The sequence below is a fragment of the Castanea sativa genome, chromosome 11 (genome assembly GCF_040712315.1).
Source record: "Castanea sativa cultivar Marrone di Chiusa Pesio chromosome 11, ASM4071231v1".
NCBI classification, from domain to species: domain Eukaryota; kingdom Viridiplantae; phylum Streptophyta; class Magnoliopsida; order Fagales; family Fagaceae; genus Castanea; species Castanea sativa.
This window is the reverse complement of record NC_134023.1, coordinates 38,089,289-38,115,146: the sequence shown is the minus strand read 5'-3', so window position 1 is coordinate 38,115,146 and position 25,858 is coordinate 38,089,289. Positions and strand designations below refer to the sequence as shown.

The 25,858-nt window shown below is 31.7% G+C and overlaps 1 protein-coding gene and 1 long non-coding RNA gene across 2 annotated transcripts in view; both read right to left on the bottom strand.

Moving 5' to 3' along the window:
• LOC142615298 (uncharacterized) overlaps positions 1 to 22,162 on the bottom strand; it is a 32,076-nt gene extending 9,914 nt beyond the window's left edge. Inside the window, exons 1-6 of the mRNA XM_075788035.1 lie at positions 21,852 to 22,162; positions 21,623 to 21,771; positions 13,614 to 14,117; positions 13,345 to 13,494; positions 7,823 to 7,927; positions 423 to 470 (exon numbers count right to left, since the gene is read on the bottom strand). Of these exons, the coding sequence (XP_075644150.1) occupies positions 423 to 470; positions 7,823 to 7,927; positions 13,345 to 13,494; positions 13,614 to 14,117; positions 21,623 to 21,771; positions 21,852 to 22,162 (1,267 nt within the window). The remainder of the gene's footprint in view (positions 1 to 422; positions 471 to 7,822; positions 7,928 to 13,344; positions 13,495 to 13,613; positions 14,118 to 21,622; positions 21,772 to 21,851) is intronic.
• LOC142617131 (uncharacterized) overlaps positions 1 to 23,112 on the bottom strand; it is a 65,703-nt gene extending 42,591 nt beyond the window's left edge. Inside the window, exons 1-2 of the long non-coding RNA XR_012840905.1 lie at positions 22,888 to 23,112; positions 22,653 to 22,717 (exon numbers count right to left, since the gene is read on the bottom strand). This is a non-coding gene — a long non-coding RNA (uncharacterized LOC142617131). The remainder of the gene's footprint in view (positions 1 to 22,652; positions 22,718 to 22,887) is intronic.
• Positions 23,113 to 25,858: the final 2,746 nt, after the last annotated feature.

Genomic DNA, 25,858 nt, shown 5'->3' with positions numbered 1-25,858 from the left:
GGTTTACCGTTTGGGTTTCCTTTGTATTGAGTGACAACTTCGCCCATCTCCCTTGAAGGTCGTCCCTAGTGTGCATAGACAAAAAACTAAGAGAGAAAAAAACAATAAAGATTCCACCAAAAACTGGGGAAAAGATGGTATGTGTAAGAGACAGACAAGTTGTTTCACCGTCGTAGGGTTTTCAAAAGAAAAACCTACAAACGTGAAACAATTCTTAGTTGATGTGATTATATGAATTGTCAAACACTTAATATAAAAAAAACTTAGATACCAGTTTTTTAGGTTTATAGGTTTCCATTTATGTTAACTGATAAAACATAAATAATGTTATGATTTTTAAAATAATATAATTCAAAATAATTATATGATCTAATTTATTGAACTTAAGGAAATATAATAAACTGAGTTGTGAAGTACAATACCCAAGAGAGTTTGGAGATTTGAAATTAGCTGGCTCAACGAATGTATCCCTGCAATGTAAAACCCTTGCTTAATTATGTATTTGAAAATTATTACGTACTATAAAAAGAACAGGTGAGGAAAGCATTATATATGTAAAACCCTAAATTTTAATCCTAATTTCCATTTAAGTACTAAAATTTAAATTTCATTATTTTAATCCTACTTTTTAATTTTACCATATTTAGTACCTAAAATAAAATTAAAAAAAAACAATATCGTTTTGGTTCCTACCATCATCTTACTAACGAAAACTATCTACATAGTAGATGAAGTCCACTATTGGCATAGTAAATACTAATGTGACCATTAAAATAATATTTAAAAAATTTATTTAGAATTTAAAAAATTCCTCGTCAACAATTTAATTTAAAAAAAAAAACCCCCACATCAGATAAAAATAATAATAATAATAAATTCTAAGCTTCTTATTTAAAAAAAAAAAAAAGGAATTAATTTTTTTTTTTCCTTTTTTTCTAAAGAACATGAGGAACTCAGAACATGTGTTCTTGCCAATAAATCATGTTCTTCATTTTCTTCCCCAACTAACCATGCCCATAAAGTTAAAAAATATGGATTTTTTTTTCTTGCATTTTCTTAGCAATCAAACCCATAAAATTACTCAGATTTACAAAATAGAAAGACATGCCCACAAAAATTTACAAAACACAAAGACATTCAACATGATTTTCTTATGCTTTGAAACTAAACACGAAAATACAAAATTCAAACCCAGATTTTCGGCCCCCATGCACAACCAAATACAAAACTCAACCCATATTTTTCTATGTTTTCTAAGAGATCAAACACAACTCAAATCTCAAATCAATGAACAAACCCTAGATTAGAAACCACAAATAGCCACACAACCACACAACCTTAAACACGACAATCCACGCCACCTCCAACCCCAAGTCCGAAAGTCACCACCAATTTAGTCCATGGGTTTAGAGAGAAAGCCACTGTTGGTATTGGCCATGGATTTATATAGAGAGAGTTGGGTTTTCGGCCATTGGTTTAGAGAGAGAGAGAGAGAGAGAGAGCTGGGTTTTTGGCCAAGATTTGGAGAGAGAAAGAGAGTTGGGTTTTTGACTTGGGTTTAGAGAGAGAAAGAGAGAGCTGGGTTTTCAATCATGGATTTAGAGAGAGTGAGAGAAAGAGAGAAAGAGGAGGATTTTTTGCCATGGATTTAGAGAGAGAGAGAGAGAGAGAGAGAAAGCTCACCTTCAGCAGCCCGTAGAGAGAGAGAGAGCTTGGAAAATATGAGTTGGGTCAAATTTTTTACTGGAAGTTAATATGGGATTGAGTTCTAATAATGTGTTTGGTTACCAAGAAAGTTAAAGAAAAATTGTGAAAGTTACTGTAGACAATTTTTTCCTAATCTTTAGAACTAAAAAAAAAATTCAATTTAAATTAAAACTAAGAAATTAGAAGTTTTTACTTTTGGTTTTTTTAATTAAATTTTAGACATGGCATCTTTTAAATGCCATATAAATTTTTTTAAATAATATTTTAATGGTTACGTTAGCATTTACTGTACCAACAATGCACTCCGTCTATCACGTAGACAATTTCTGTTAATGAGATGATGGTAGGGACCAAACAAGATCACTTATTGATTTTAGAGTCTAAATGCGGTAAAATTAAAAAGTATGGACCAAAATGGGAATAAGGTCAAAATATAGGAACTAAAATGGTATTTTCACATTTTTTTTAATTGTTTCTCTCTTTGTTTACACGCAACCGCCACTATTCACCGTCTTCCTTTACCTTTAGGAAAAGCAAAAAGAAAACAAAAATATTATTAGAGTAAACCAACTTGTGATTAGACCCATTGTAATAGTGCCTATTTGTGGTTTGGACTTCATCACTTTACCTATCTAAGATTGCTTTCGTTAGTCCTCCATAACCCACCTCATTAGTTTATCGTTATAAACATAAAAATAAATAAAAAGATGAATATATGAAGATCAAAAAGTTAGAAGTGTGTAAAAACCAAGAACAAACCCACATAAGAGAGAAAGCAAGTGCTGGACTTTGCCACATTGGCACATTTTCCCACTAAAACCACCATTTCAAAGAAATTTTGAGAGAGAAAGAGATGACGAATTCAGCTAATCATCATCAGCATTGTCCTTAGTTTTGATCATTAGATAATTCCTTAAGAAAGAGGCTCAATTGTGGACGTGGTGGTGGTAGCTCTCATTCCAAGCCAAATTCCACTCTATGCTCATTATTCTCAAGCCCAATATCGTTTCTCTTCTCCTAGTCTCCAATATCTACTCTTTTCTTTTTCTTTTCTAAATAAAAGTCTAATTTTTAAACTCTTGCTCAATCGACCACCTCTTGGCTTTCTCTTAAAACAATTTTTAATTCCATTCACTCCAAAGAAAATTGCAAATGACGATGGGACAATAAAGGAAAAGAAAATCCCTACTGAAATATACTATATTGACAATATATCATCCTAACTCAGGTGTAACATGTTACACCTAGCTAGTCCCCCATTTTTCTCATCCCCTATAAATACCCCCTCATTTTTTAGAAAAAATAGGGAGTAAAAGAGAGAAGAATAGGAAAAAATAGAGTAAGAGTGGAAAAATTCTTAGAAAAATACCCTAGAAATTCTGAAAAAAATTCTTTTCCCCCTCTCTAGGAAAACCACCACAAAAAAAGATCCTCTTTCCTTTTTTTACTTGTAATTTTGTAGGTAAGCTTGTAGGGATGGGGTAGTTTCTTAATAACTACACCCATCCCATTTCCTTTTACTATCTTGTAAACATCATATTTATTTATATATGAAGTGCTTTCCTTTATATTGTCTGTTTATTTTGTTATTGTGTAAATATCTCTCTTTATCTTTATGTCCATATTACTATTGCTTGTTTATGATATTGTGCTTGTTTCCTAGATGGGTATTGGACCATCTCCTAGGGTTTGTATGGGAAGAACCCTTAGGGGGAAGAAATCTCATCCCACCTAGGCATATAGGATTTTATTTTTCTTACTTTATATTTATGTCATCTATGGGGACCCGAGGACCGAGGAAGAATATAACCACTGTGGCTATCATTCGTTCTTCAGATGGAAGCACTTTAAGCCCGAGGAGTGGGTTCACCCGAGGATAGGATGGGAAGAGACAAAATACTTTTTAGAATTCCGAATGGAGAGAATGACGTTGAGAAAGAGAGTCAAGGTAGTTGAAAGAAGTTTCTTGTGAAAGCTCACCTACTGCCTCCGCATTATATGGCTGGCAACAGCTTTATCAACTGCATTGATAAGGAAATGACCCCTGAACAGTAAATTCACAGCTAAGCAGCTCCTTCTACCACCTTCAACAGAAATCTAATGGGACAAGTGTCCTAAGGATGGCCTAGAGGATCGCAGATGGGGGGCTATGATGCAAGAAGCTGAGGAGTATACCAAATGTTAAGAACCTTGAGAGTTTAACAAGGTTGATGAATTATGGTAGATCTCTTCAAGGGGATCTGGACATCCTTAAGAAGAAGATAGGGATAAGAACAAAGAATGAGAGAGGGAGAGAGTAATTCAATCTTATTAAGCTTGTTCCTTTACAATTACAACCTGCCCTCTTTATACAATCCATATCAGTACACTAATCAGTAACTAACCCTCCATCCCAACTACCTAACTCCCTAACGACCCTCACTGCCAAGCATTGCCGTTATTCAATTACACAATTACACAACTACACAGGTACTTATCAGTATATAAAGGAAGAGAACTTCCAGATGAGGGGATAAATAAGAAAGAGAAAGGAAAAGGGATGAGAACAAGAACAATGATAGAAAGAAAGGGAGAGAATAGTATATATTCTAACATAAGAACATCGTCCTTGGGCGAGCTTGTAAAGAACCATCAATATACTTAATTTTAACTTCGGTTCATTCCCTTCGTGTTTGAATCTTCGGACTAAGCTCAACTTGTATTATCCACTCTCTCTTAACAAATATCTATTAGTTTGGGCCTCGTGGGGTAGTACGAACTTCACTATTCTAAGTGGGTTTGGGCCGCTAAATTTTGTGTCCTTACATCATCCATTTTATTTTTCAATCAATTCCCTCCCCTTTTAATTTATGTCATCCGTTTAATATTCTTGCACAATCCCCATCCCCCTTTACTTTATTGCGCTTATATATGTGTGTGTCTTTATATATATATATTTATCTAGACACCGAAATATTTATAAATAAAAAAAAAAAAAAAGATTTTATACTCCCTCTCTCTTAAATGGCTTTTAAACCTCCATTAGAGCACAATATGGGTATGTCTAATAAGAATGGTTGATGGTTCAAAACTCCCATTTCTTTATGATGAAGGGCCCATGACGCTTGAAAGAGATTAACCTATTTAAGAGAGACAAAAAAAGAAACTCTTTAATCAACCTTTACAATACTTCAATCAACCTTTATGTCATTTAAATTTTTGCACTTTACTTTCCTTTCAATTTATTTTCTGCACTTTATTATTGTTGTCCTCTTATTTTTCTCATCAATAATGTCGCCATAAAATAAATATACTTGGGCAAAACAACTTCTTTACACAACTATTCTAAGGAAGTGCTTCTCAAAATCCTTTTCACCATTTTCAAAAAGAATGTTGAAGTTTTCTATAAAAAAAAAAAATTAGAGTTTTTCCAAAAAATGCTTTGCTAAAAACAATCTCTTCCTTTCAAAAAAGTTTCCAAAAAAACTCCCTTCATTCTTTTTTTAAAAATTTAAAGAAGGTGTTCTAAAAAAATGTTTCTCTAAAAAAAATCTGTTTAAAAAAAAAAAGTTCTTACCACGTTAAAAAAAAAAGTGTTTTGAAAACAGTTGTCTCAAAAAAATTGTTTTTCTCTTCCCTCCTAAAGGGAATCCGAATTTTTTGCAAAGAAAAACGGGAAAATGTTTTTTTTACTATGTTAATAAATGTTTTTACCCCGTTATATTTCCCCTCAAAAAATGTTTTCCCCTCCCTTTAATTAAAAATAATAATAACTCAAAAAATGGGTTTCCAAAAAATTGGTTTTTACCACATTGGAAAATGTTTTCAAAAAATGAATTTTTCAAAAACTTTCTTTCCTTTTTTTTTTTTTAATATGAAAATAAGAGAGAATTTTTCTAAAAAAATAAGAATAAATAGTCTTTACCACATTGGAAATTCCTTCAAAAAATAAAGGTTTTTTTTTCTCAAAACTCCAATATAAAAACTTTTCCAAAAAAAAAAAAGTTATTTTTCAAAACAATAAAAAGTTAACGTGGTAAACGTTTTTTCATACATTCTAATCTCAAGCTTTTCTTAGAATAGTTAAAGTTAAAGATTTGTATTCATGGTTCATTCCCTTGAGTCCTTGAACACCGTTTAAGCTTACATTGACCCTATCACTTTCTTTGGCACCAATGAATTTTATATGTCATCTTTTTTTGCATGACAAAAATGAGAAAATGGTGGATGATAGCAAGATGCACTCTTCCAACTCTTTTTTTTTTTTTTGTGTGTGTTGTAGTTTGTTTATTTATAATAGCTAGTACTCACACGCTACCTATGTATTAAATATTCTACTCATATGGTTGTTCTTGTATATCCTCACACATGCTATCTATATATATACCTCACATGCTTGTTTGTAAATATTTATTGAAATTAATATTCACCTGCTAATTATAAATAAATAATTACTCACATGTATATATGTATATATTGTTTGTAAAATTCTTTTTTCAAAAATCAAAATGCCAAGTGTTCTATTTCTACACAAAAAGATAACATTTGAAATAAATTAAAATGAGATATTATCTTCGAATAGCCGTTGTGAAGTGCCTAACACCTTCCCCACACGTAACCAAACTTCTGAGTCCATGACCTTCGGTTCGAGACTTTTTGGTTTGCCTTAATTAATGAGCCCTTAAAATTTGGTTTAGTTAATTACGTAACCTAAAACAAATTAGACACATAGGTGACCAATCACACCTAATACAAAACCAATGGTTGGTGGTGACTCCTAAATTAAAAATAAGAAAAAGGGACTCACATACCCCCCCCCCCCACTCTAGAGACACAAGCACACAAGAGTCACATTGCCAAGGACCCCATGTGGTACCAACCAAAAGAAATTTTGGGGTGCCCACACCGAACACCCATCGAAAATCTCCACTAGCATAAATAGTGTAGTACATGGATGTCTATAAACCCTTCAAGCCTATATCTCCCTATGTACTTGAGCCATCCAAGCTCCAGCTAGCAACCAACTTCGCCAAGTCTTTTCTTCATCTAGCTCATTGGAGTCACCACCGTTGAGTCGAAAACGGAAAATAACAAAGGATTTGGATTAAATTTGGCTTCATTAAGTTTCCATCCCTTCAACAAACTCACAACACTCAAGGTTTAGTGATGGAGGTGAAGGTTACAAATTTCTCTCGAGGATATGTCATTTGTGAGAGAAAAGGAGAAGAAAGGATAAAGAGTTTTGTTTCTCTAGATTAAGGCACTCTCTCTCATACAAAAGGGTTGGGATGAACAAATGCTCTAAACCTAGCAAACCCACAACCACACCCACCGCTAGCCACCACTAGTCACCACCACCGAAAACCCAAAAAAAAAAACCACAGCCACAAATCACTACAACCCACTAGCTACAAAACCCACTCAACCACCAACCACCAGCGAAAAAAAAATCACAACTCATTGAACACAAAACCCATTCAACAACCACCACAACCATAACAACCACTGCCACTGTCACCACCACCCAGAACCTCAACCTTAACCACCAAAATCGCAACCAAATCACAAACCCACAACTGCATCACCACCATCATCCAGGAAAAGAAAAACAAAAACCAAAATCAATAAGACCCACAAAGCCCCACTGAAGCACATATCAAACCGCCATAAATCCGATCGGACCACCAAAGCACAAATTAGACCATCGTAAATCTGATCAGAACCCAACCCAACTGCCACAAGCAAACCCAAGAAAGGAGAGAGGGACAAGATAGAGTGAGAAAGTTGATTTCTGTCAAGAGGGAGAAGAGGAGAGGCTAGGCAAGAAGGCGTGGGTGATAGAAAATTAGAAATAGAGGAGAAACAAAAAGAGAGAAAATAAAGGAAAGAGCAGTAGCACGCATGAACCAAATAAACAACATTATTTGTGTGTTTAACTTCCAACTACAGTCAGCTTCCAAAGATGGCAGTTTATTGTAGTTGAGAGTTAAAAAATTTTAAGTATAATATCTTTGAAGTTGTGGGTATTTTTAGTGTATTGGGTGCTAAAATAGCTTTTATAGCTATTTTAGCACCACTATTGCGAATGCTCTTATAACCCAAATCTTGAGAAAATGAAATTTGTATAGTGACAAACCTGATCCAATAATTTCTTTACCATTACTTCGGCTTCCATTTCTCGCAGGTTTTTGAATGTTCAAACGAATATCATTGATGGGACCACCCGATTGAATATGAATACCTAGAAAAAAAAATATACACATGCATAATTATATAATTCAAACTTCGCTAACTATTGCAATTTGGCTTTATCTAGGAGTAATGTTTATTACATACAAATTATTTTACACAGTTTTATACACCCCCAAAATGAACTAGAATCATGACTTCAGTTTGTTTACAACAAATTTAACCCTTATCTTAGATTACTAGCGACGTTCAAAAGGCAACACATATAAAATCAAGAAAACTACGAATTGGATTAATGGGGAATGATTTCTTCAAACAATTGATAGACACACTTTAAATATTGGAAATTTGGAAACAAAAGTAATACCATAAATAATATTAAAATCTTTAAGTAAGGGACTTACATTATAGTTGTGGTACTGGTAGGAACGCGCCATTAACATTTGTGGGGTGTTAGGTGTTACCCATTTTATTTTTAATTTTTATTTGTTTATGTATAATTTAATAGTTTGGAGGGAAGTTTAAATCCTAATTGCCTTTTTTGGAAATATAAGAAGGTACAAGTCAAAACTATAAGACTTTTGGCCTAAATGTTACCCATTTTAACATGTACTATTGGAATTGTTTTTGGTATAAAACTAATTCAATAAATTTATAGATAAGACATATATCTCTTAAAATTAGTTAAAATTAATAAAGTCCAATGACGTTACCCATTTACGTATATGGCAAATATAGACAAATTATTTTGTCTCAAATTTTTTGCAAATAATCCAACTTTTATCTTTTTTTGAAATAAAGAAGTTTTTAGTGTCTGTTTTATAATAACAACTTATCTAGTTTTTTGTTAAAAGATTTTTGCTAAAAATTTTGTAGCTAAAAGCTAAAACCTAAAAAATTCAAAAGTTGATGTTGAAAGATTTTTGCTGAAAATATTGTAACTAAAAGCTAAAAACTAAAACAAACAAACAAACAAATAAAAAAAGCTTATTGATTTTTTGCTGAAAGTTCTGTAGCAAAAGAGTAATGTGGAACAGTAGACAAACAATAGGTAAAAGAAGACTTGGTATTTTAAGCAAAATTTATAAAATGAGACAACATAGATAGTTGATTGTAGCTAACTTTTTGACTAAAACTTTGCAGTAGAATTCATATAACATAGAATCCTAAACTTGAACCAAAATAAGCTTGGGTTCTTTGTGGGACTTGCATGGGCCCACAAACAATAAATAAGTTTAAGCAAAAGACCAGTAAAAAGCTGGTGCTAAAAGCAGCTTTAGCCTTTTACAACACATCTATATATATACATATAATAAAAATAGGTAAAACTGAAATAAAATCCAAATAGATTTCAAATTGGAATTCGATTAAAGTCTAATTTTGCGCCACGTGTCTCATCTAATCTAAATTTTAAATTTTTGTACCAAGTATGTTAATTCAATATAAAAATTAGATTTTAATTAGAGTTTAATTTTGTGTCACGTGTCCCATCTAATCTAAATTTTTTAATTTTTGTGCTAAATGAGTTAATTTAGTGTAGAAAATGAAAAGTCTAATATAAATAAACCATAAACACCTAATCATATAATTAAAAACAATTCAAATTTATAAGTCATTTACGTTGATAGGCCAAAAACGTATTGACCCCTTGTGATAGATTAATTGATTAATTAGCCAAGTTTAATTAATTAATCAAATTAACATACAATGTACGTGGCAACACAAACAAATCACCAACTAAATAAATATGCAGCGAAAAATAAATTGACAGGGTGATTTGTTTACGAATGGGAAAAATCTCCGAGACAAAAATCTCACTAGGTGATTTTAAGGTCACCACTCCCGAGAATCCACTATTATCACAACAAGCGGTTACAAGTAAAGGAATCTCAGTACCTTATACCAACTTACAGTTGAACCTTTACCCCAATACCCAATTGGACTTGTTCTATAGTGACAATCTCTCCTTATATTGCACAACTCCCAATACGTGACTAACCAATAGATGCACAGATCCCAGTACGCGGCTTGATCACCAACTTGAGAAGGATGTTGGCTATAAAGTTCTTCAGTTCATCATACGATGAAAATCATGAAGTTACTTGGTCACAAAACCCTACGGTATTCAAACACAACAGCTTCTTCAAGATGAACTAGGGCAAACTAGATTTTCGGTTACACTTCTCTTTACACTTGTAGAATTGTGCTCTTGTGCAACCGTGCTACCTATGACGACCCTTAAAATAATCTTTATAAATTTTTAGGATTGTGAGAAAAAAAAAAGCCCAAACATACATTCACGGATTGGATGAACAGGACTTCGTGCTTTATTGAACAGCACTTCTATTAAGGTTTATAAATACAAAAGAAGTATCTCAATAGATACTTCTTTTGTACGAACAACACTTCTATTGGATGAGCTCTTTTAAACCTCAATAGATACTTCTTTTGTATATATAACATACAAAACGTACTTTGCCTGTATTTGGGTAAATCTAGGATGTGTTTAATGCTTCAAGAAACAAAGTTTCAAGTTCAAGGGTTAAAGTCATGCAAGCGGTTTCATATTTTTTTATACCGTTTTTATTCAGATATTTTGTGTACGAAGATATTGAATGCAACAAACTGTAATTGTGCTGAACGATCTCATACACATACCATTTCAATTTAGAAGATACTATTTGACCAATTTATTGTTTTATTTTGTGTTGTATTTAGTAGAATTTCGCAGACAATAATTATGAATTGATATTGTATATGTAATATCCAATAGTGATTTTCAAAATCATATACGTAATAACAATTTAACAAGAAAATTGGTGTAACCAATATCATGAAAATTGTAAGGAAAAACTATTTTAGTACTCTTAAATGTCCTGATCAAACTATGTCATATATATTTAATAACTCAAGCTAACATCAACAGCACAACTACAATTCATCATTCCCGTGTGCAAGCACGATTTACATACTAGTTTAATATAAAGGTTACCAAAAATTATATCTTTTTTATAAATACTATGTAAATAAGTTACTAGGAATAAGCAAATCAAACGGACATATTAATATAACTTTCTAAGTGAATATTATTATTATTATTATTATTATTATTATTATTTTGAGAATCACCTGTTTAAGTAATATATTTATCTAAATTTTCTTAAAGTAATATAATTACAAGGTTAAGATATAAACAAGCTAATTTATAATAAATCTTAGTTATATTCTGTATGTGCTGACTCACATTTTCTGTCACTTTCTTTTTTATATCTAAAAGTAGTAAATTATTAGAATGTTATATATGACTAGAAGTTTTTTTTTTTTTCAACATTGATTTAAGTTGGGTCATACACATTATTCTTGTGCAATATGATTTTGGTTTAATGTAAATGTTACACGTCATAAAATATACTTTCACTATGTGCACACACTATAAGCACATTAAAATTATAGAAACTCTATAATCAAAGCTTTAAGAAGTTTAGAAATGCTTTTCTTATTAAAATTCTATTATAAAAAATTTCTTTATATCTAAAAAAATAATTATTTATTTTAATTTATTTTGATCATTTATAATAATTTTTTGTATTAATAATAAAAATTGGGCATTGTGCTTGTGCTATGTGACTTGACTTAAGTATTATCCTTTGTCGTAGGATGTGCTTTCTCAATATACCACACTATAAAATTAAAATTATTAAGATAGATTTTTATAAATTAAATTCCACCTACATTTGAAGAAATTAAAAAAAAAAAAAGAAAAAAAACGACTCCAATTAAAATTTAATAATCAAAATATATCAGGAATTTTGTAGAAGCTACACCATTTATTATAAATTACAATCTACAATAATTCTTGGTTTTGATAAAAGCTAAACTTACACATTATATTATTTAAATAATTTGGAAAAAATATATTTTAAACCTTATAATTCTATTATCTATTTAATTTTTTAATTTCAAATATTTTGTTAAAATATATTCTATAGCTTTCATAATTAGTTAACCAGTAATTTGCATAAGCATATGTATACTATAATAGTGAAAATGACGTCATTTCACTTGAATTCCTTTAATTGCAACGATTTTCTAAGAATTCTAACGAATTTAAAATATGACTGGTCATATGCTAAGAGTCTTTTAGTTCAATTGGGTCATTCATAAAATATTAAATTAGGATTATCTATATCAAAAATAGATCCACGCAATTACCGACTATAAAAATAGTCTCTTATAGAAATAATATCTTACAAAGATCCTCTTAATTTTTTTAATTCTTGCATGTTTTTTCCATAAGCATGTCAAAATTCATATTTTGATATACTTATTTTTCATTGCCAATGCTATCGAAGAGATCAAGTTATCAACGTAAAATCTTACTTCTTTTTTTTTAAATTTCGAATAATGTTTAAGACTGTTAATCTTAACTTAATTTTTTTGAAATATTATTTTGTATTTAGGCTTACGAATCACATGGATATTCTAGAATTTATTCATATTTTAATTGAGAAAAATAATTTTCATTACATCAAAATGGTAGTATAGTACCACTACATTTGCGTTTGGCTCCAAATTAAAAAACCAGCTTATTTTTGCTACTATTCATGGGCCCATTGCACGTTTTGGTATTATTCACGAGTCCCATTGTACTATTTCAACTGATTTTTACCTTTAATTTATTTACGGTACTTTCAGTAAAAAGTTTTCAATTTCAACAAAATAAGCGAATCTCAAACAGACCCGTACATGTGTTATCCGATGTAGTATTAATAATGTTGGGTGTTACAACCTATAGATATGTTTTGTTTAACTGTCAAGATTTTTATTATTCAATTGGCACATATTTATTTATTTTTCTTTTTTTAATAAAAATTCAATAGTTATAACGAGAGAGGGGAAGTTTGAACCTTGGTGTATCTAGGTGAGAAGGTGCAAACTAGTTAAGCTATGAAGCACGTGGAGCACCTCTTTATGCTTCTAATAGAGGCATCTAAAGTTCAAATTTCTCATTTCTATTATAACTATCACAATATGAGAAAAAAAAAAAACATAGAATTTGTAAATTTAGATATGAAAGAATGAAAATATATGATATTCCAAATTTCAAACCATTATTGGATGATACAAGCACCCCCGCTCCCCCTCCCCTTCTTAAATAAACAAAAACTATTATTCCATGTTGTACCTAAAAAATCCTTAATAAAATTAAATATATTTGTCAAATGGGCCTCTTGTAATGCTTAGAGCCTTGCACCATCTCTACTCTTCTCTTTTGGGCTATATTGGATCTACAAACGAAGGATATGGGTTTGGGCCTCAAGGGCCCCCTTTTTCATAGATATTTTTTTTTTTAAGGGATATCATCACATAATTCACATTTATATAATGAAATTAAATTCATCCATTATTTGCATAATACTAAAACAAGTCAACGAAAAATAAGAGTGGAGTAAAAGGGATGGTACTAACCGGAATAGATCCATCGTTTCCAAAATACGAGCTGATTTCCACTTAGGAAATAATCAGGCATACAAGCCAGTGCATAAAAAGGGGACTCACCATCTATGTCTTCAGCAACAACCAATTGTGGACAACGCTTGACTAAATCCAAAGCAATATCTATATTGTGTTGTACCATATGGACACATAAATTAATCAATCGTACAGAATTATATTGCGAAAATTTTGAATATTTTATAACACCCAATGGATAGTTAAGACGAAGAGTTAATTCTTACCCAAAGCTTTGTTATATATTGCCTCGCTAACAACTGTAGCCCCCATGCTGCCATTTTCTGGCTTTAGAATTTCTAGCGGAGTGTGCAAATAGAGATAACGACCCAATTTTAAATGCCCGTTGCAAAGAGCCAGAACAACTGGAATATTTCCAGTTGTTTCTTGAATACTGATCAAGTTCTCATTCTTTCCAAGCATGCATTCTGCCATACGGTAGTTTCCATTATAAGTTGCCGAAGCTAGAGCTGTGAAACCAAAGTCATCTTTTATTTCCAAATTTTCTGCAGACATTTGATTTACCAACTCCTCCACTATATGCACATGTCCAGCTTCAGCAGCAACATGAAGTGCGGTCTTGTCCCTAACTGTGATTTTTGCACTTATTGCATTCGGATGGCGCTTAAGGAACTCCTTGGCAGCATTCCAATCACCAATTTGCAAAGCTTTGTATAAGTCCATATAAATCTCAACGCCGTCATCAATGTTTCCCTTTTTGTCACTTTCTCCTGCCAAACTTTGTTTGATTATTTATTTATTTTTTCAGAGAATTTATTTATTTATTTTTTTTCAGAGAATGAAATGAAACGAAACCATTCTGAGATCTACATGTCAACTATCAGTTGATATTTTTGTTGATTCTGAATTTAAATACTAATTAAATACCTAGAGACATTGGATTTTGTACTGACAAGAGCTATACCGTGTCAAAGCAAGTGCAATATTAAAAATCTATAAGAGATTAAAACATTTCTATAAAGTATGGTGAAACTTGAGGGAAAAAATCTATAAGAGATTAAAAATGATTCTTATTAACACGATATTTATGAAGATTAGTGTTTAGGAATCAAATCTACATAAATGTGAAAGGTTGAATAAATGAAAAATTAAGTAGTATACAAAGAGAGCTAGGGGCAATGTCAAAGCCAAATTAATTTTATGGGGTCAAAGTTTTTTTTTTTTGTATATATATATATATATATATATATATATATATATATATATATATATATATATATATATATATATCATGAAATTCTAAATCCAAGAATAACCCCTCTCTCAGGCCATCCTTCAGTTAATATATATATTGAAGATATGGACATAAAAAATAAAAAATAAAGAGAAAAAGAAGTGGAGTCAACTTTGTTGTTAGTGTACAAAGGAGTAAAATGCTTTTTTTAGATTTTGATTAACCAGTAACTGCAAATGTTACTTTCAAAGTTTCAATAATTCAAATAAAGTTCCTTTGAAACAAAAAGTAAAGGTTCATATCTGCTTAAAAAATATAGATCACCAATTTATTTCTGATGTCTATTATATATTTATATGCTCAGTTTGAAAACTATTATTTAAGACTAGGCCAAATGTCAAGAATGAACTGATTGGAAAATTGCTATAGAGTAATTGTTGTAGCAAGCTCAGTGCAGCAGCAAGTAGTGCAACAGCAGTATCAGGTCAATAACAGCATGTAGTTAATGTGCAGTTCGTGGCATCTGGTTAATTGTAATCCGCACATGCTTATTTCAGTTAGGTCACATGCGTATTTGAATTAGGACATGTGCTAGTATGAGCTATAATAGTAGTTAGATGGCTGTTAGGAGAAAGATAGAGTTAGTTACGATAGTTAGTACACTAGAAGAAGTTGTTTCTAACCAAACCTTGAGTATAAGAGGCTAGTTCTTGTAATCATGGAAGTTAAGCAATAAATAACTTCAGTGAATTCTCTTCCAAGTCTCTAAATTCTCTCATTCTCCCTCTTAATCTCTGGGGGTTCGGTTCCCTCTAAAGAACCACTACAATTTCCATTACCTAAACAGCAAACCACCAAGACCTTAAGGAAGGTCTTAACAACCAACTTTTGAAAAAAGACTGATATTCTCTTGAAGGATTGTTGTTGGTTAGGGACCACGGAAACAATGTGATAATCAAGGTGCCGATGACATTTAAATTTTTCTGGACTTACAATTTATGGTGAAAAATAAGATGGTGAGAGATGTATAATTGTTAAGCAATCAAGAAATAGCTTTTAGAGAGAAACTGAGCCACTGTAGCTTGTTCATAGCGATGTGTGTGGACCGAAACCATCATTGCTGTGTACAAATAACTATTTTCTTCTCTTTATTGATGATTTTAGTCAAAAAGATTATTTTTTTTTTCTAAAATAGAATTATGAGGATTTTAAAATTATTTAAAAAGTTTAAACTGTTGTGGATAGTTATAGTAGTTGTGAAATTAAGACCTTGTGATTCGATAGAATGGCAAATTCAGATAAAATGAATTTAAAGAATTTTATGAAACAAATAGTATTGGTCATCTTTAAAAGTCCTTAGCTGAAAGAATGATTTGATAAATTCTTAAAATGATCAAGAGCTATGATCCAAGATTAGAGCGGACAAAAGATACAGTTTCGACTTATGTGTTTAGGAGCATAACATGGTGTTAGGTTCATTATTTGTATGTGTTGAAAAATCTACTCCAAAATGTACTTTATATGTATTTAGAGTCTGAGTTTTCAATGTTCAAAAGTGTATTGAATATCCATTTTGAAGAATGAAGAAAACTGTTCAAGAAATTGCTTGAGAATGCTGAATTTTGCATCTCTACCACACTTCAAAGAGATAGGCATACTAAGAAGTTGTTGCGACTTTGTGCGCCTAAGGTTTTGTGCTGAGCTAATACCATTTCTATTGGAGCATGTTCCCATGAAGAACTCTACACAAATCAACTACATCAATGATTGCTGTAAGATTCAACCACACATTGGTAGATTCGTGTACATTGAAGAAGTTAGCTAAAAAGAATAGTCCAACTAGGTTAGATATGGGCTTGGATAGGTCAGTAGGTTCTACTATAGGTAGGTACTTTAGGATTAGGTTATATTTCTTGTACTCGTAAACTCAATATTTGTTAGTGGATTATTCAAGGAGTGGTAATCTAAACACCACTCATTGAAGTTATTCTTGCGAAGGTTTTCCTATTGTAACCATATTGCCTATGTCAAATTTATTTTCTACTACACTTAACTTTAGACTAGCAATGTAGTTGTACCTTCAATTGGACATTGCATGTAATTGGTCCAATTAATCAACATGAAATAGGAACACCTAAGAAGAATGGAAATATCTAGTTTTTTTCTTTACCTAGAGAAGAACATGTTAATTAAGTTTGGAAGAACTATCCTATCCATGTCCATCTCCAACATCTCTTATTCATAAAAATATTTTCATTATCATTACTAGAAAGAAGTTCTAGTGAAATACTATGGGAAATGGGAAGTATACAAGCTCTCAATGATTCAACTAGAGAATATCAATAATCAAATGTGTTTTTTTCCTGTTTGAGGACCTATAGAATATAAAAGAAATGTTATCAACAAAGAGATCAAGGCAATAGAAAAGAATGATAAATGGAAGTAACAACTTTGCTGTATGGAAGAAAGGCCATTGATGTACAATGGTGTATAAGATGAAGAAGAGTGAAAAAAAAAAAAAAAAGGAGGTAGAGAATGGTACGCCCAGCATTGGGTATTAATTGGGATGAGATATTTGCCTTAGTTTCTTGTTTGGAAATTATACCACTAATAATTACAAGAATAGCATAAAATAAATATATAGATATCAAATATATGATAAATATGCTTTTTGAATGCTTATCTAGCAGAAGAAGGGTGTTATGTATGTTTAGACCCCTGTAAACTCAGATTGTTTAACTTAATTAATTAATCAAATTGTTACTTAGGTTTATTATGCAGATCTAAGTTAATAACAATCATTTCACATAAAACGGTAAAGTAAATAAGACAAATGATATGATGACAACCAATGAAACTGTCCAGTTTCAAGGTAAAAAAACCTAAGGGGGATTTAACCTAACAATCTACAAGGCAACCATTCACTAATAGAATGGAAGTGTTTACAATAGATTTAACTATAAATCTAATGCTACATCTTGTAGTACTTACTCACACAACCACACACGTCTCCAAAGCCGGACTGTTCTATTCTGAATTTGTTGAACACAAACACTCCAGTTTGTGACTTTGAGATCCTACTCAAAAGTTTAGATCATCAGCAGTAGTTGATCTTGTTTGCAGCAACTTCAGATCTACTGATTCTAATGATGTGTAGAAGGAATTATGATAGTAACTTTGAAAGAATAAGGCACAGTACCTTTTAGATCTCAAAAAAACACCTCCAAAGTCATAACAAAACGTGTCTTAGGGTTTCTTTTAAATACTTAGTGAAATATATTTGAAACCCTAGTCACTTGATGAGCTTAATGAGCGGTTGGGCCTTAATTAAATTCTGCAGATTTTTGTTTCAATCGATCGAACCAGGCATGTTTGGAATTCCTTAAACTTACAGATTCCTTGTTCTTGTGTTCTAATTTGTAACACCTTGAGTATTATCTAATATACCCTATAGACATAGTAATCCTTATCTAGACAAGTTCGTATTCACAGTTTGCCAGTTGTTCTAAACTTTTAAAACCTAACAAAGTGTTTTTCTACTTTGTTGTTGCCATGGGCTATACTCGCAAAAGGAATTAAGAGTTCACATATATTTAAATGAGAAACAAGAGAAACATTCTAAAGGAACACTAACAACAAAAATAGTACGAAAGCTTTAACAAATAATAGAAATATCCTCAAAATTTCAAGAAGTTATAGAGGACAGCTTAGGCTAAGAACTTTCATATAGGGTAGGAAGGTTGAAGAACAACCTCAGTAGTGGAAATTAGAGCTGTTTTACACACCTTCATGACTCTCTTTTTAAGTCAACAAATCATCTTTGTCAATGCTAGTTTGAGTAAACGGCAGAAGTTTTTTTTTTTTTTTTTTTTTTTTTTTTAATTTTTTAGAAACAGACTCCATTAATACCAAAAAAGGAGATGACTTTCTCACTCTCTAGGCTAAGGCATTGCCTTGTCGGAAAGTGTGTGAGAAAGAAGTGCCTTGCCGGAAAGTGTGTGAGAAAGTTTGAGTAGATGGAGGACATTTTTTAAATACAAATAAAAGTGCACTTTCAGTTGTGTTTTAAGCAAACACTCCAAACTCCTGAATAATAAATTTCCATGTAACATACTTTGTAAGTCACATGAGTTGAGATATTTTGATTTTTTTCTTTTTTATGTAAATGGTTTAATTTGACAAGCAACGAACCAAATATGTTCAAATAATTCAATAAATAAATAAATAAATAAAAATCAATGGTTTGTGTATGCAATTGTAGACATGGCAAAACGGTCGTGTCGGGTTCAGGTCAGGTCAAAACAGGTCATTTTAAGCGGGTTAAAAACAAGTTTGGGTCAATCGGTTGCAGGCCAAGTTGACCCGTATTTTTCACATGAATTTTTTTTTTAAAAGAAAATAATATGCATTTGCCATTTAAGAAGTCATGCAACAAATTACTTTATGTAAAATGCATTACTTTGAATTCACCACTTATATCAAGAATGAATTACACTTATCAATACTTATTCAATAATTTTAAAACTATACAAATCCTAACATTGCTATCTAAAACAAAATAACTGAAAGATAAATAAAAAAAAATGCACAAGTTTTATTTCTACACAATATCAACATTCCAAAATATAAAACAAAATTACAAATGACTTATTGGATAATTCATTTGACAAAGAATAAAAACATATAAGAAATTTACAATCTTCAAAATTAATTTTATAATCTATTGTCAATTGTGGTTAGCACTCTATTTCAATTTGAGATATATATTAAAGTTTGATTGTTTACTTATTTATACATGGTCTCTTTTATGAATATCATATTATTGTTAAGCAACACATACTCTAAGAAATATCATAATTTTTTTTGAAAAGCCATTTATTTTGGACATAAATTGTTAAAAAATAAGTCTAAGCATTCATAATTTATGTTAATTTGATTATTGACTTCACTATTTTCACACTTGTGAATATTTTTCATACATGTCTACAATTTTAAATCTATGTTTTTAATTGTCCTGTAACTAGATTATCTCGGCATGTATTTTGCCATTTGATATCTAAAAATTTTTACTTATTACAGAATGCTCAATCATTCATCTTTCAATTAATTTTCATATAATTATGTAAATGTCTCAATTGTTTCCTTAAAGCTCACAACAAACAATTACCAATATTGCATTTTTTTTTTAACAAAAAAAAAAAGTTTTAAAAAATGGTTCGGGTTGGGTTGACCCGCAAAAAACACGTTCGGGTCACAGGTCAACTCGTTTTGTTTCGGGTAAAAAAATCAGGTTTGGGTCAAGTATTTTTCGAGTCAGGTCGAATCAGAAGATTCTGTCACATTTTGCCATGTCTATGCAATTGGGCTTATAGCCTATCATAAGAGCATCTCCAATAGCTTAGGTAAAAGCAAAATAATCTCTATAGTAGAGAATGAGACCTAAAAAATGGTCTCCAATGGATTCTCTAAATCATGATTTTTTTTGGGCTCATGAATAGTAGCTTATCAAATCTAATCAACTACTGTACATTAACAAAAGAATAAAACTACATAAAAAATTAGCAAAGAAAGAAGTGGGGATGGGGCTATGGGAATATGTGTTAAAAAATAAATAAATAATGAATGAAGAAATAATATTTAAATGAGGTAGAGAAAGGATAGAGAATCTGTTTAAAGATGTATTTGAAAAAGTAAGTAACTAAAAGGTAAATATTACTGTTCACTGTCTAAACTGTAAAAAAATATAAAGAAGCTGCTGGAGATACTCTAACAATGAAGATAAAGTAAACCCAAAATTGTTAAATAGTTTGGTTAAAAGCTTGGGTTATCTAACACGTACAATGAAGGACATTTTCTTTAATATTGGCCTCGAAAGTCACAACATGAAACTGAATGCGCTTATTAGGACATATTTGAAGATTGCTAATGAAACTTTTTACACTTAATGTTAGACTGCCTTATTCAATTTTTAAAGAATTTAAACTTTTGGGATATAGCGATAAGGAAAGGGCTAAAGATATGGAATTATGGATAATAGAAAGACCATTGTTAGGTTTGTCTATTAAACGGGAGATAAAACTCTCACTATAATATTGACTATTAAATCTCCCAATATTTAATACACTTTCTAGAAATTTTAGGGGAGAAAAAATGCCCCTATACTTAAAAAATAAATGCTTTCATTCTTTCTTTCAAGATAATATCGTGTTTATTAAATTATAGCACAAGTCAGCTAGGAGTAAAGGTGGGCAGTTAAACTTAGCCACCCACTGGTTTTCTATTCAATGAATGTTGTCTAGCTAGACAATGTGATACATTTTTTGCCTCTCTACGTAGAGCACTGAAGCTACACCTCCTAAATTGCATAAGCTCACACAACTAATTTGTCTTCAAATTTTCTATATATAAGCTCATCCACTGTACGGTTTGCAATAAGTTAAATTTAAACTTGAAAACCAAATAGGGTTTTTCTTTTAATATATATGAAAAATTAATAAGGTTATTTTAATGTTTCAATTAGTTGAATTTTTACATCAATAAATTCAATTTATGTAAATCACATAAATTACATCATTTAAAATTGATCAATTTCATGTTTCACACATTAAATATTACAAATTTTAAAGTATATTTAATATCACATTATTTAAAATTTTAAATAATGAAACAGTTTCTATAACAATAATTATGTGAGAATCTAATTATTTCTAATGAAATGGAGAGGACTTCCAAAGTTTTAACCATTAACTGCGCGCAAAGTGTAATGTAATTTGTAAGATGGTGGCAATGGGAACTATTTGGACCTTAATTTCGTTGTGACACGTCACTATCTATTCCAATTCTTTGGGTGAGAGACTCTTCATAAAACGTGACCTAAGGCTAGCTCTAACGCAATCACAGCCTATTTCATTTTTTTTTTCCCCTAGTTTTGACAAATGCTTTCAAGCCTTTTTTTTTTTTTTTTCTGAAGTTTGTAATCGTCTTAGTTATCTTTCAGCCTATTTTACACACACAAAATAAAAGAGACTGAGAGAGAGATACCTGGCTCAGTACTTGAGTCAAGCTTGTCTTCTTCTAAAGGAACTGAAGCCATACGGTCCGAAGTAATCTCCCTATCAGATAAAATCTGGATAGTACCTGACTCAGTATTTGAGTCAAGATTGTATTCTTCTAAAGGAACTGAAGCCATGCTGTCCGAAGTAAAACCGGTTTTTAAAATCACGTGAGAGAGAGATACTTGACTTTTAACTAATTGAATGATCTAAATTACCTGCTACTTGGGTCAGGACATTTAGGTTTGTACTTTTCTGCCAACGTTTCCCAAGCAAGTCTGGCCGAAGTAATCTCCATAATATCAGAAAATATGTCTGGCCCTAATGAACTTTGGATCACACGTAAAGCCATGGCATTCATCTTTCTCCAAGCCTTAAAAGCAGCTTCATTTTCTGGTGTGGGAGGTTCGTTCGTTGCTTCAACAATGTCCCAAAGATCTTCAGCCGTCAAATGTGTCTTCACCCGAACACTCCATTCCAAATAATTGTCTTCGTCATAAAGAAATTCATGAACAGGCTTTGTTTCCATGTTTGATCTGTCAATATAACCAAATTGTGTCTGAAAGAAAATAAATGAAGATTTGGCTATATCGTATATGCTACGAATTCCTTGAGAACTATGTGTGTTTCTGTAACAATAACCAGGGACGAACCAGGATTTTGATTGAGGGGGCCGAAGTGTGAAAAAAAGAAATCAATGCAACTTAGCATGGTGTTAACAAATTATCATGGCATTAATATCAACTTTTTAAAATTTTGTTTGATAATAATTTTGAAGTCAGTATCGACAATTTTTGAAATTGAGATGTCAAAATGTTTAGAGATTGGGATACATGGATATTAGTGGTCGGTAGTGCTGCATCGATCACTAGCATTGAATTTTAAATAATTTTAATTTTTTCTTTTGAAAAATTCACATATTAAAATATTTTATTTTCAACAGATTCTAGTTGATTTTCTCTTAATTTACAAATCAAATAAAAATTTTATTGATTTTCTCATTAAATGTCTAATAATACCAGTGATGAGGCAGCGACACGGGGAAGACGATCGGCCTGCTGGCAGCGGTGGCGTGGCCTCCTCTCTTGGAAACAACATAAAAGAAAAAAGAAAAGGTTGGTGAGAAACAAACCAAAACTATTTATAAAAAAAAACTGTGTGGACAAAATCACAAATTCAATGACCATCAAACAATTTCTTACAATATGAACAAAAAATCAAAAGAAAAATATGACGAGTTGCTAACGTACTTACCCCAAGATCCAAACACGCACTTGTATAGATAATAGAAAGGAACTGGTGACAATTAGAGGAACTCTTGAAGATTGAGAGAGAATTGGTGTGAAAACCAAAAAAGAAAGGAGAACGAGAGATTAATAAAAAGTCACTGAGAGAGAACCAAGGAGAGATTAATAAAGAATCACTGAGACTTTGAGAGAAAAGAACTAGTGGGAAAAAAAAATAAAGGGGAAAGAGAGAAGTTGCGAGGGAACCAACGAAGAAAGGTTTAGAAAAGAGGGTTAGGTTCTTAGGTTTGCGTGATGAGAAAAAAATAGTGGGAAAAGAGAGCGGGGTTGGAAATTTCTTAACTGTTCAAATTTTAAAACGCGTACGGCCGTAAAAATAAAATAAAAAAAATGACTGACACACATGACTTTTCCACTTTTCTTTATTTTTTTAATCGCACAAATTCTGGAATATTTAACTCCACGACAAACTTTAAAGATGCTTGAGCTAGAGCTGTGAGACCAACTCTGCCTCTCCATGCACATGTCCGTAATCTGAGGAGCCGTCTTGCCCCTCAATTGTGATTTTAGCACTTACTGCATGGAGAAGGCCAAGCAACTCCCTAGCTTCATTTCAATCACCAACGCCATCATTAGTGTCACTTTCTCCTGCCAAGCTTTATTTTATATGGGACAAAACTTACATACAGTGTCTTAGGTGCTGTTTGTTAGGTTCTCCTCTTAAGATTCTGTCATGTGACTACTTAACTTAAAAAATACACTTTCATTAATGAGAAAAAAGCCATATGGCAGAATTTTAAGAGAGGAACCTAAGGAACAGCACCTAAGTACTGTACTTAAGTCTTGCTCTTTTATATATTTATTTTTTCAGAGAATAAAATGAAATGAAACCATTCTAACATCCACATGTCAACTATCAGTTGACATTTCTGTTGATTTTGATGGGAAAATGAGCGGGGTTGGAAGTTTCCTAGCGTTTTACGGCCGAAAAATTAATAAATAAATAAATAAATAAGAGAAATATCAACACACATGGCATTTTTATGTTCTATTTTTTTAAAAAAATATACATTATCTTTTTTAGAGCATTTACATCAAATATGTCAAAAAATATAGTATTTAGAAGCTGTTTAGTAATGTTGTTCTAATAATTTTTTTTTTTAAATATGTGTAAGTGAAAAAGTGTGTAAAAATACGTGTAATATTATTTAAAAACTGAATTTTGTATTTAAACGCATGTACCAAATGGGCCCTTAGCATTTCAAAACACTACTTTATCTTTATCTATTTTAACAATTCACTTTATAATACACCCAAACATAAAAGGTTTTATTTTTTTACCACTTCATTAAAAAAATATTTATTTTTTATTATAATTCCTTCTTCTTTTTTTTCTCCATGAGACATTTCTCTCTCTCTTTCTCTGTGTGTCTCTCTTCTCCAAGCTAAAACAATCAACCCACCACTCATGGCCACGGCCAGCCACCACCCACTCAATGTCACCACCCTCACCACCCACAACCAACCACCAAATCAGTCAACCCACACCCATTACATAGAGATTTCACTAGAGAGAGAACGAGAACCCACAGCCTTAACACACAACACAACCCACGGCCTCAACCCACGACACAACCCACAACAAAACCACCACCAAATCAATCAACCCACACCCATAATCCAAAGCCACCGAACCAACCTAAACCCACAAATCAACTTAGCACCCACAAATCAATCCACACCATGGAATCAACCTAGCATCTACAAATCAACCCACACCACGGAATCAACCCAACACCCACAAATCAACCTACACCATGGAATCAACCCACACCCATAACCAGAAAACCCCGATCCACCCAACAAAACCCAACCACACCTGGAGCATCTCGTGTCCAGCGTGGCACTGGCAGTGGAAGCCATGCTCAACAAAAGTGGGCTATGGTGACAAAATCTAGTGAGGATAAACAATTTCGTCACCAAATGATAACATTTAGTGAGGAAAAGAAGAATTCGTCACCAAATATTATAAAAATTTTAAAATTGGTGACGAAATCAATATTTCGTCACCAAAGATGTACCAATTGGTGACGAAATATTTATTTTGTCACTATAAGTCATGAAAAAAGTCAAACCTAGGGTGACAAAATATTTGTGTCACCAAAGACCTACCAGAGGTGACGAAATTTTAAATTCGTCACCCAATATTAGGATGTAGGTGTATTTGGTGACGAAATAAATTTTTGTCACCTATTGTTTAACCAAAGACTAACCAGAGGTGATGAAATTTCAAATTCATCATCCAATATTAAGATGAAGGTGTTTTTGATGACGAAATAAGTGTTCGTCACCTATTGTTTACAAATAATTAAGGATGACCATGAGCAGGGTATACCCATATATACCCGGTCTGTTTATCCATAAATATACATACCTTACCCAAAGCCAATTTTTATAAAATCAGCAAATATGCTCAAAAACCACTAAAATGACCAATATATCCTCAAAATCTCTAAAATAAGCAAAATACCCATGAAACCTTTAAAATGATCAAAATACTCCTACAAATCTCTAAAATCACCAATTATGCTAAAACCCCACTAAAATGACCAAAATATCTCAAAATATCTAAAATGAACAAAATACCCACAAAATAACCTCAAAAATTACCAAAATATCCCAGAAATCACCAAATTTGCTCAAAAATCACTAAAAATTACCAAAATATCCCCTAAACTTAATAAATGACCGAAATCCTCTAATCCTAAAAAATGACCAAAGTACACACAAAGCCTAAAAAATGACCCCCCAAAACCTAAAATTTGGCCGAAATACCCCTAACACAAAAAATTACCAAAATAACCCCTAAACCTAAAAAATAATCGAAATAACTCTGAAACCTAAAAACTGACCGAAATAGCCTTAATGCTTGAAAATTACCAAAATACCCCTAATCCTAAAACAATTCCCAAAATACC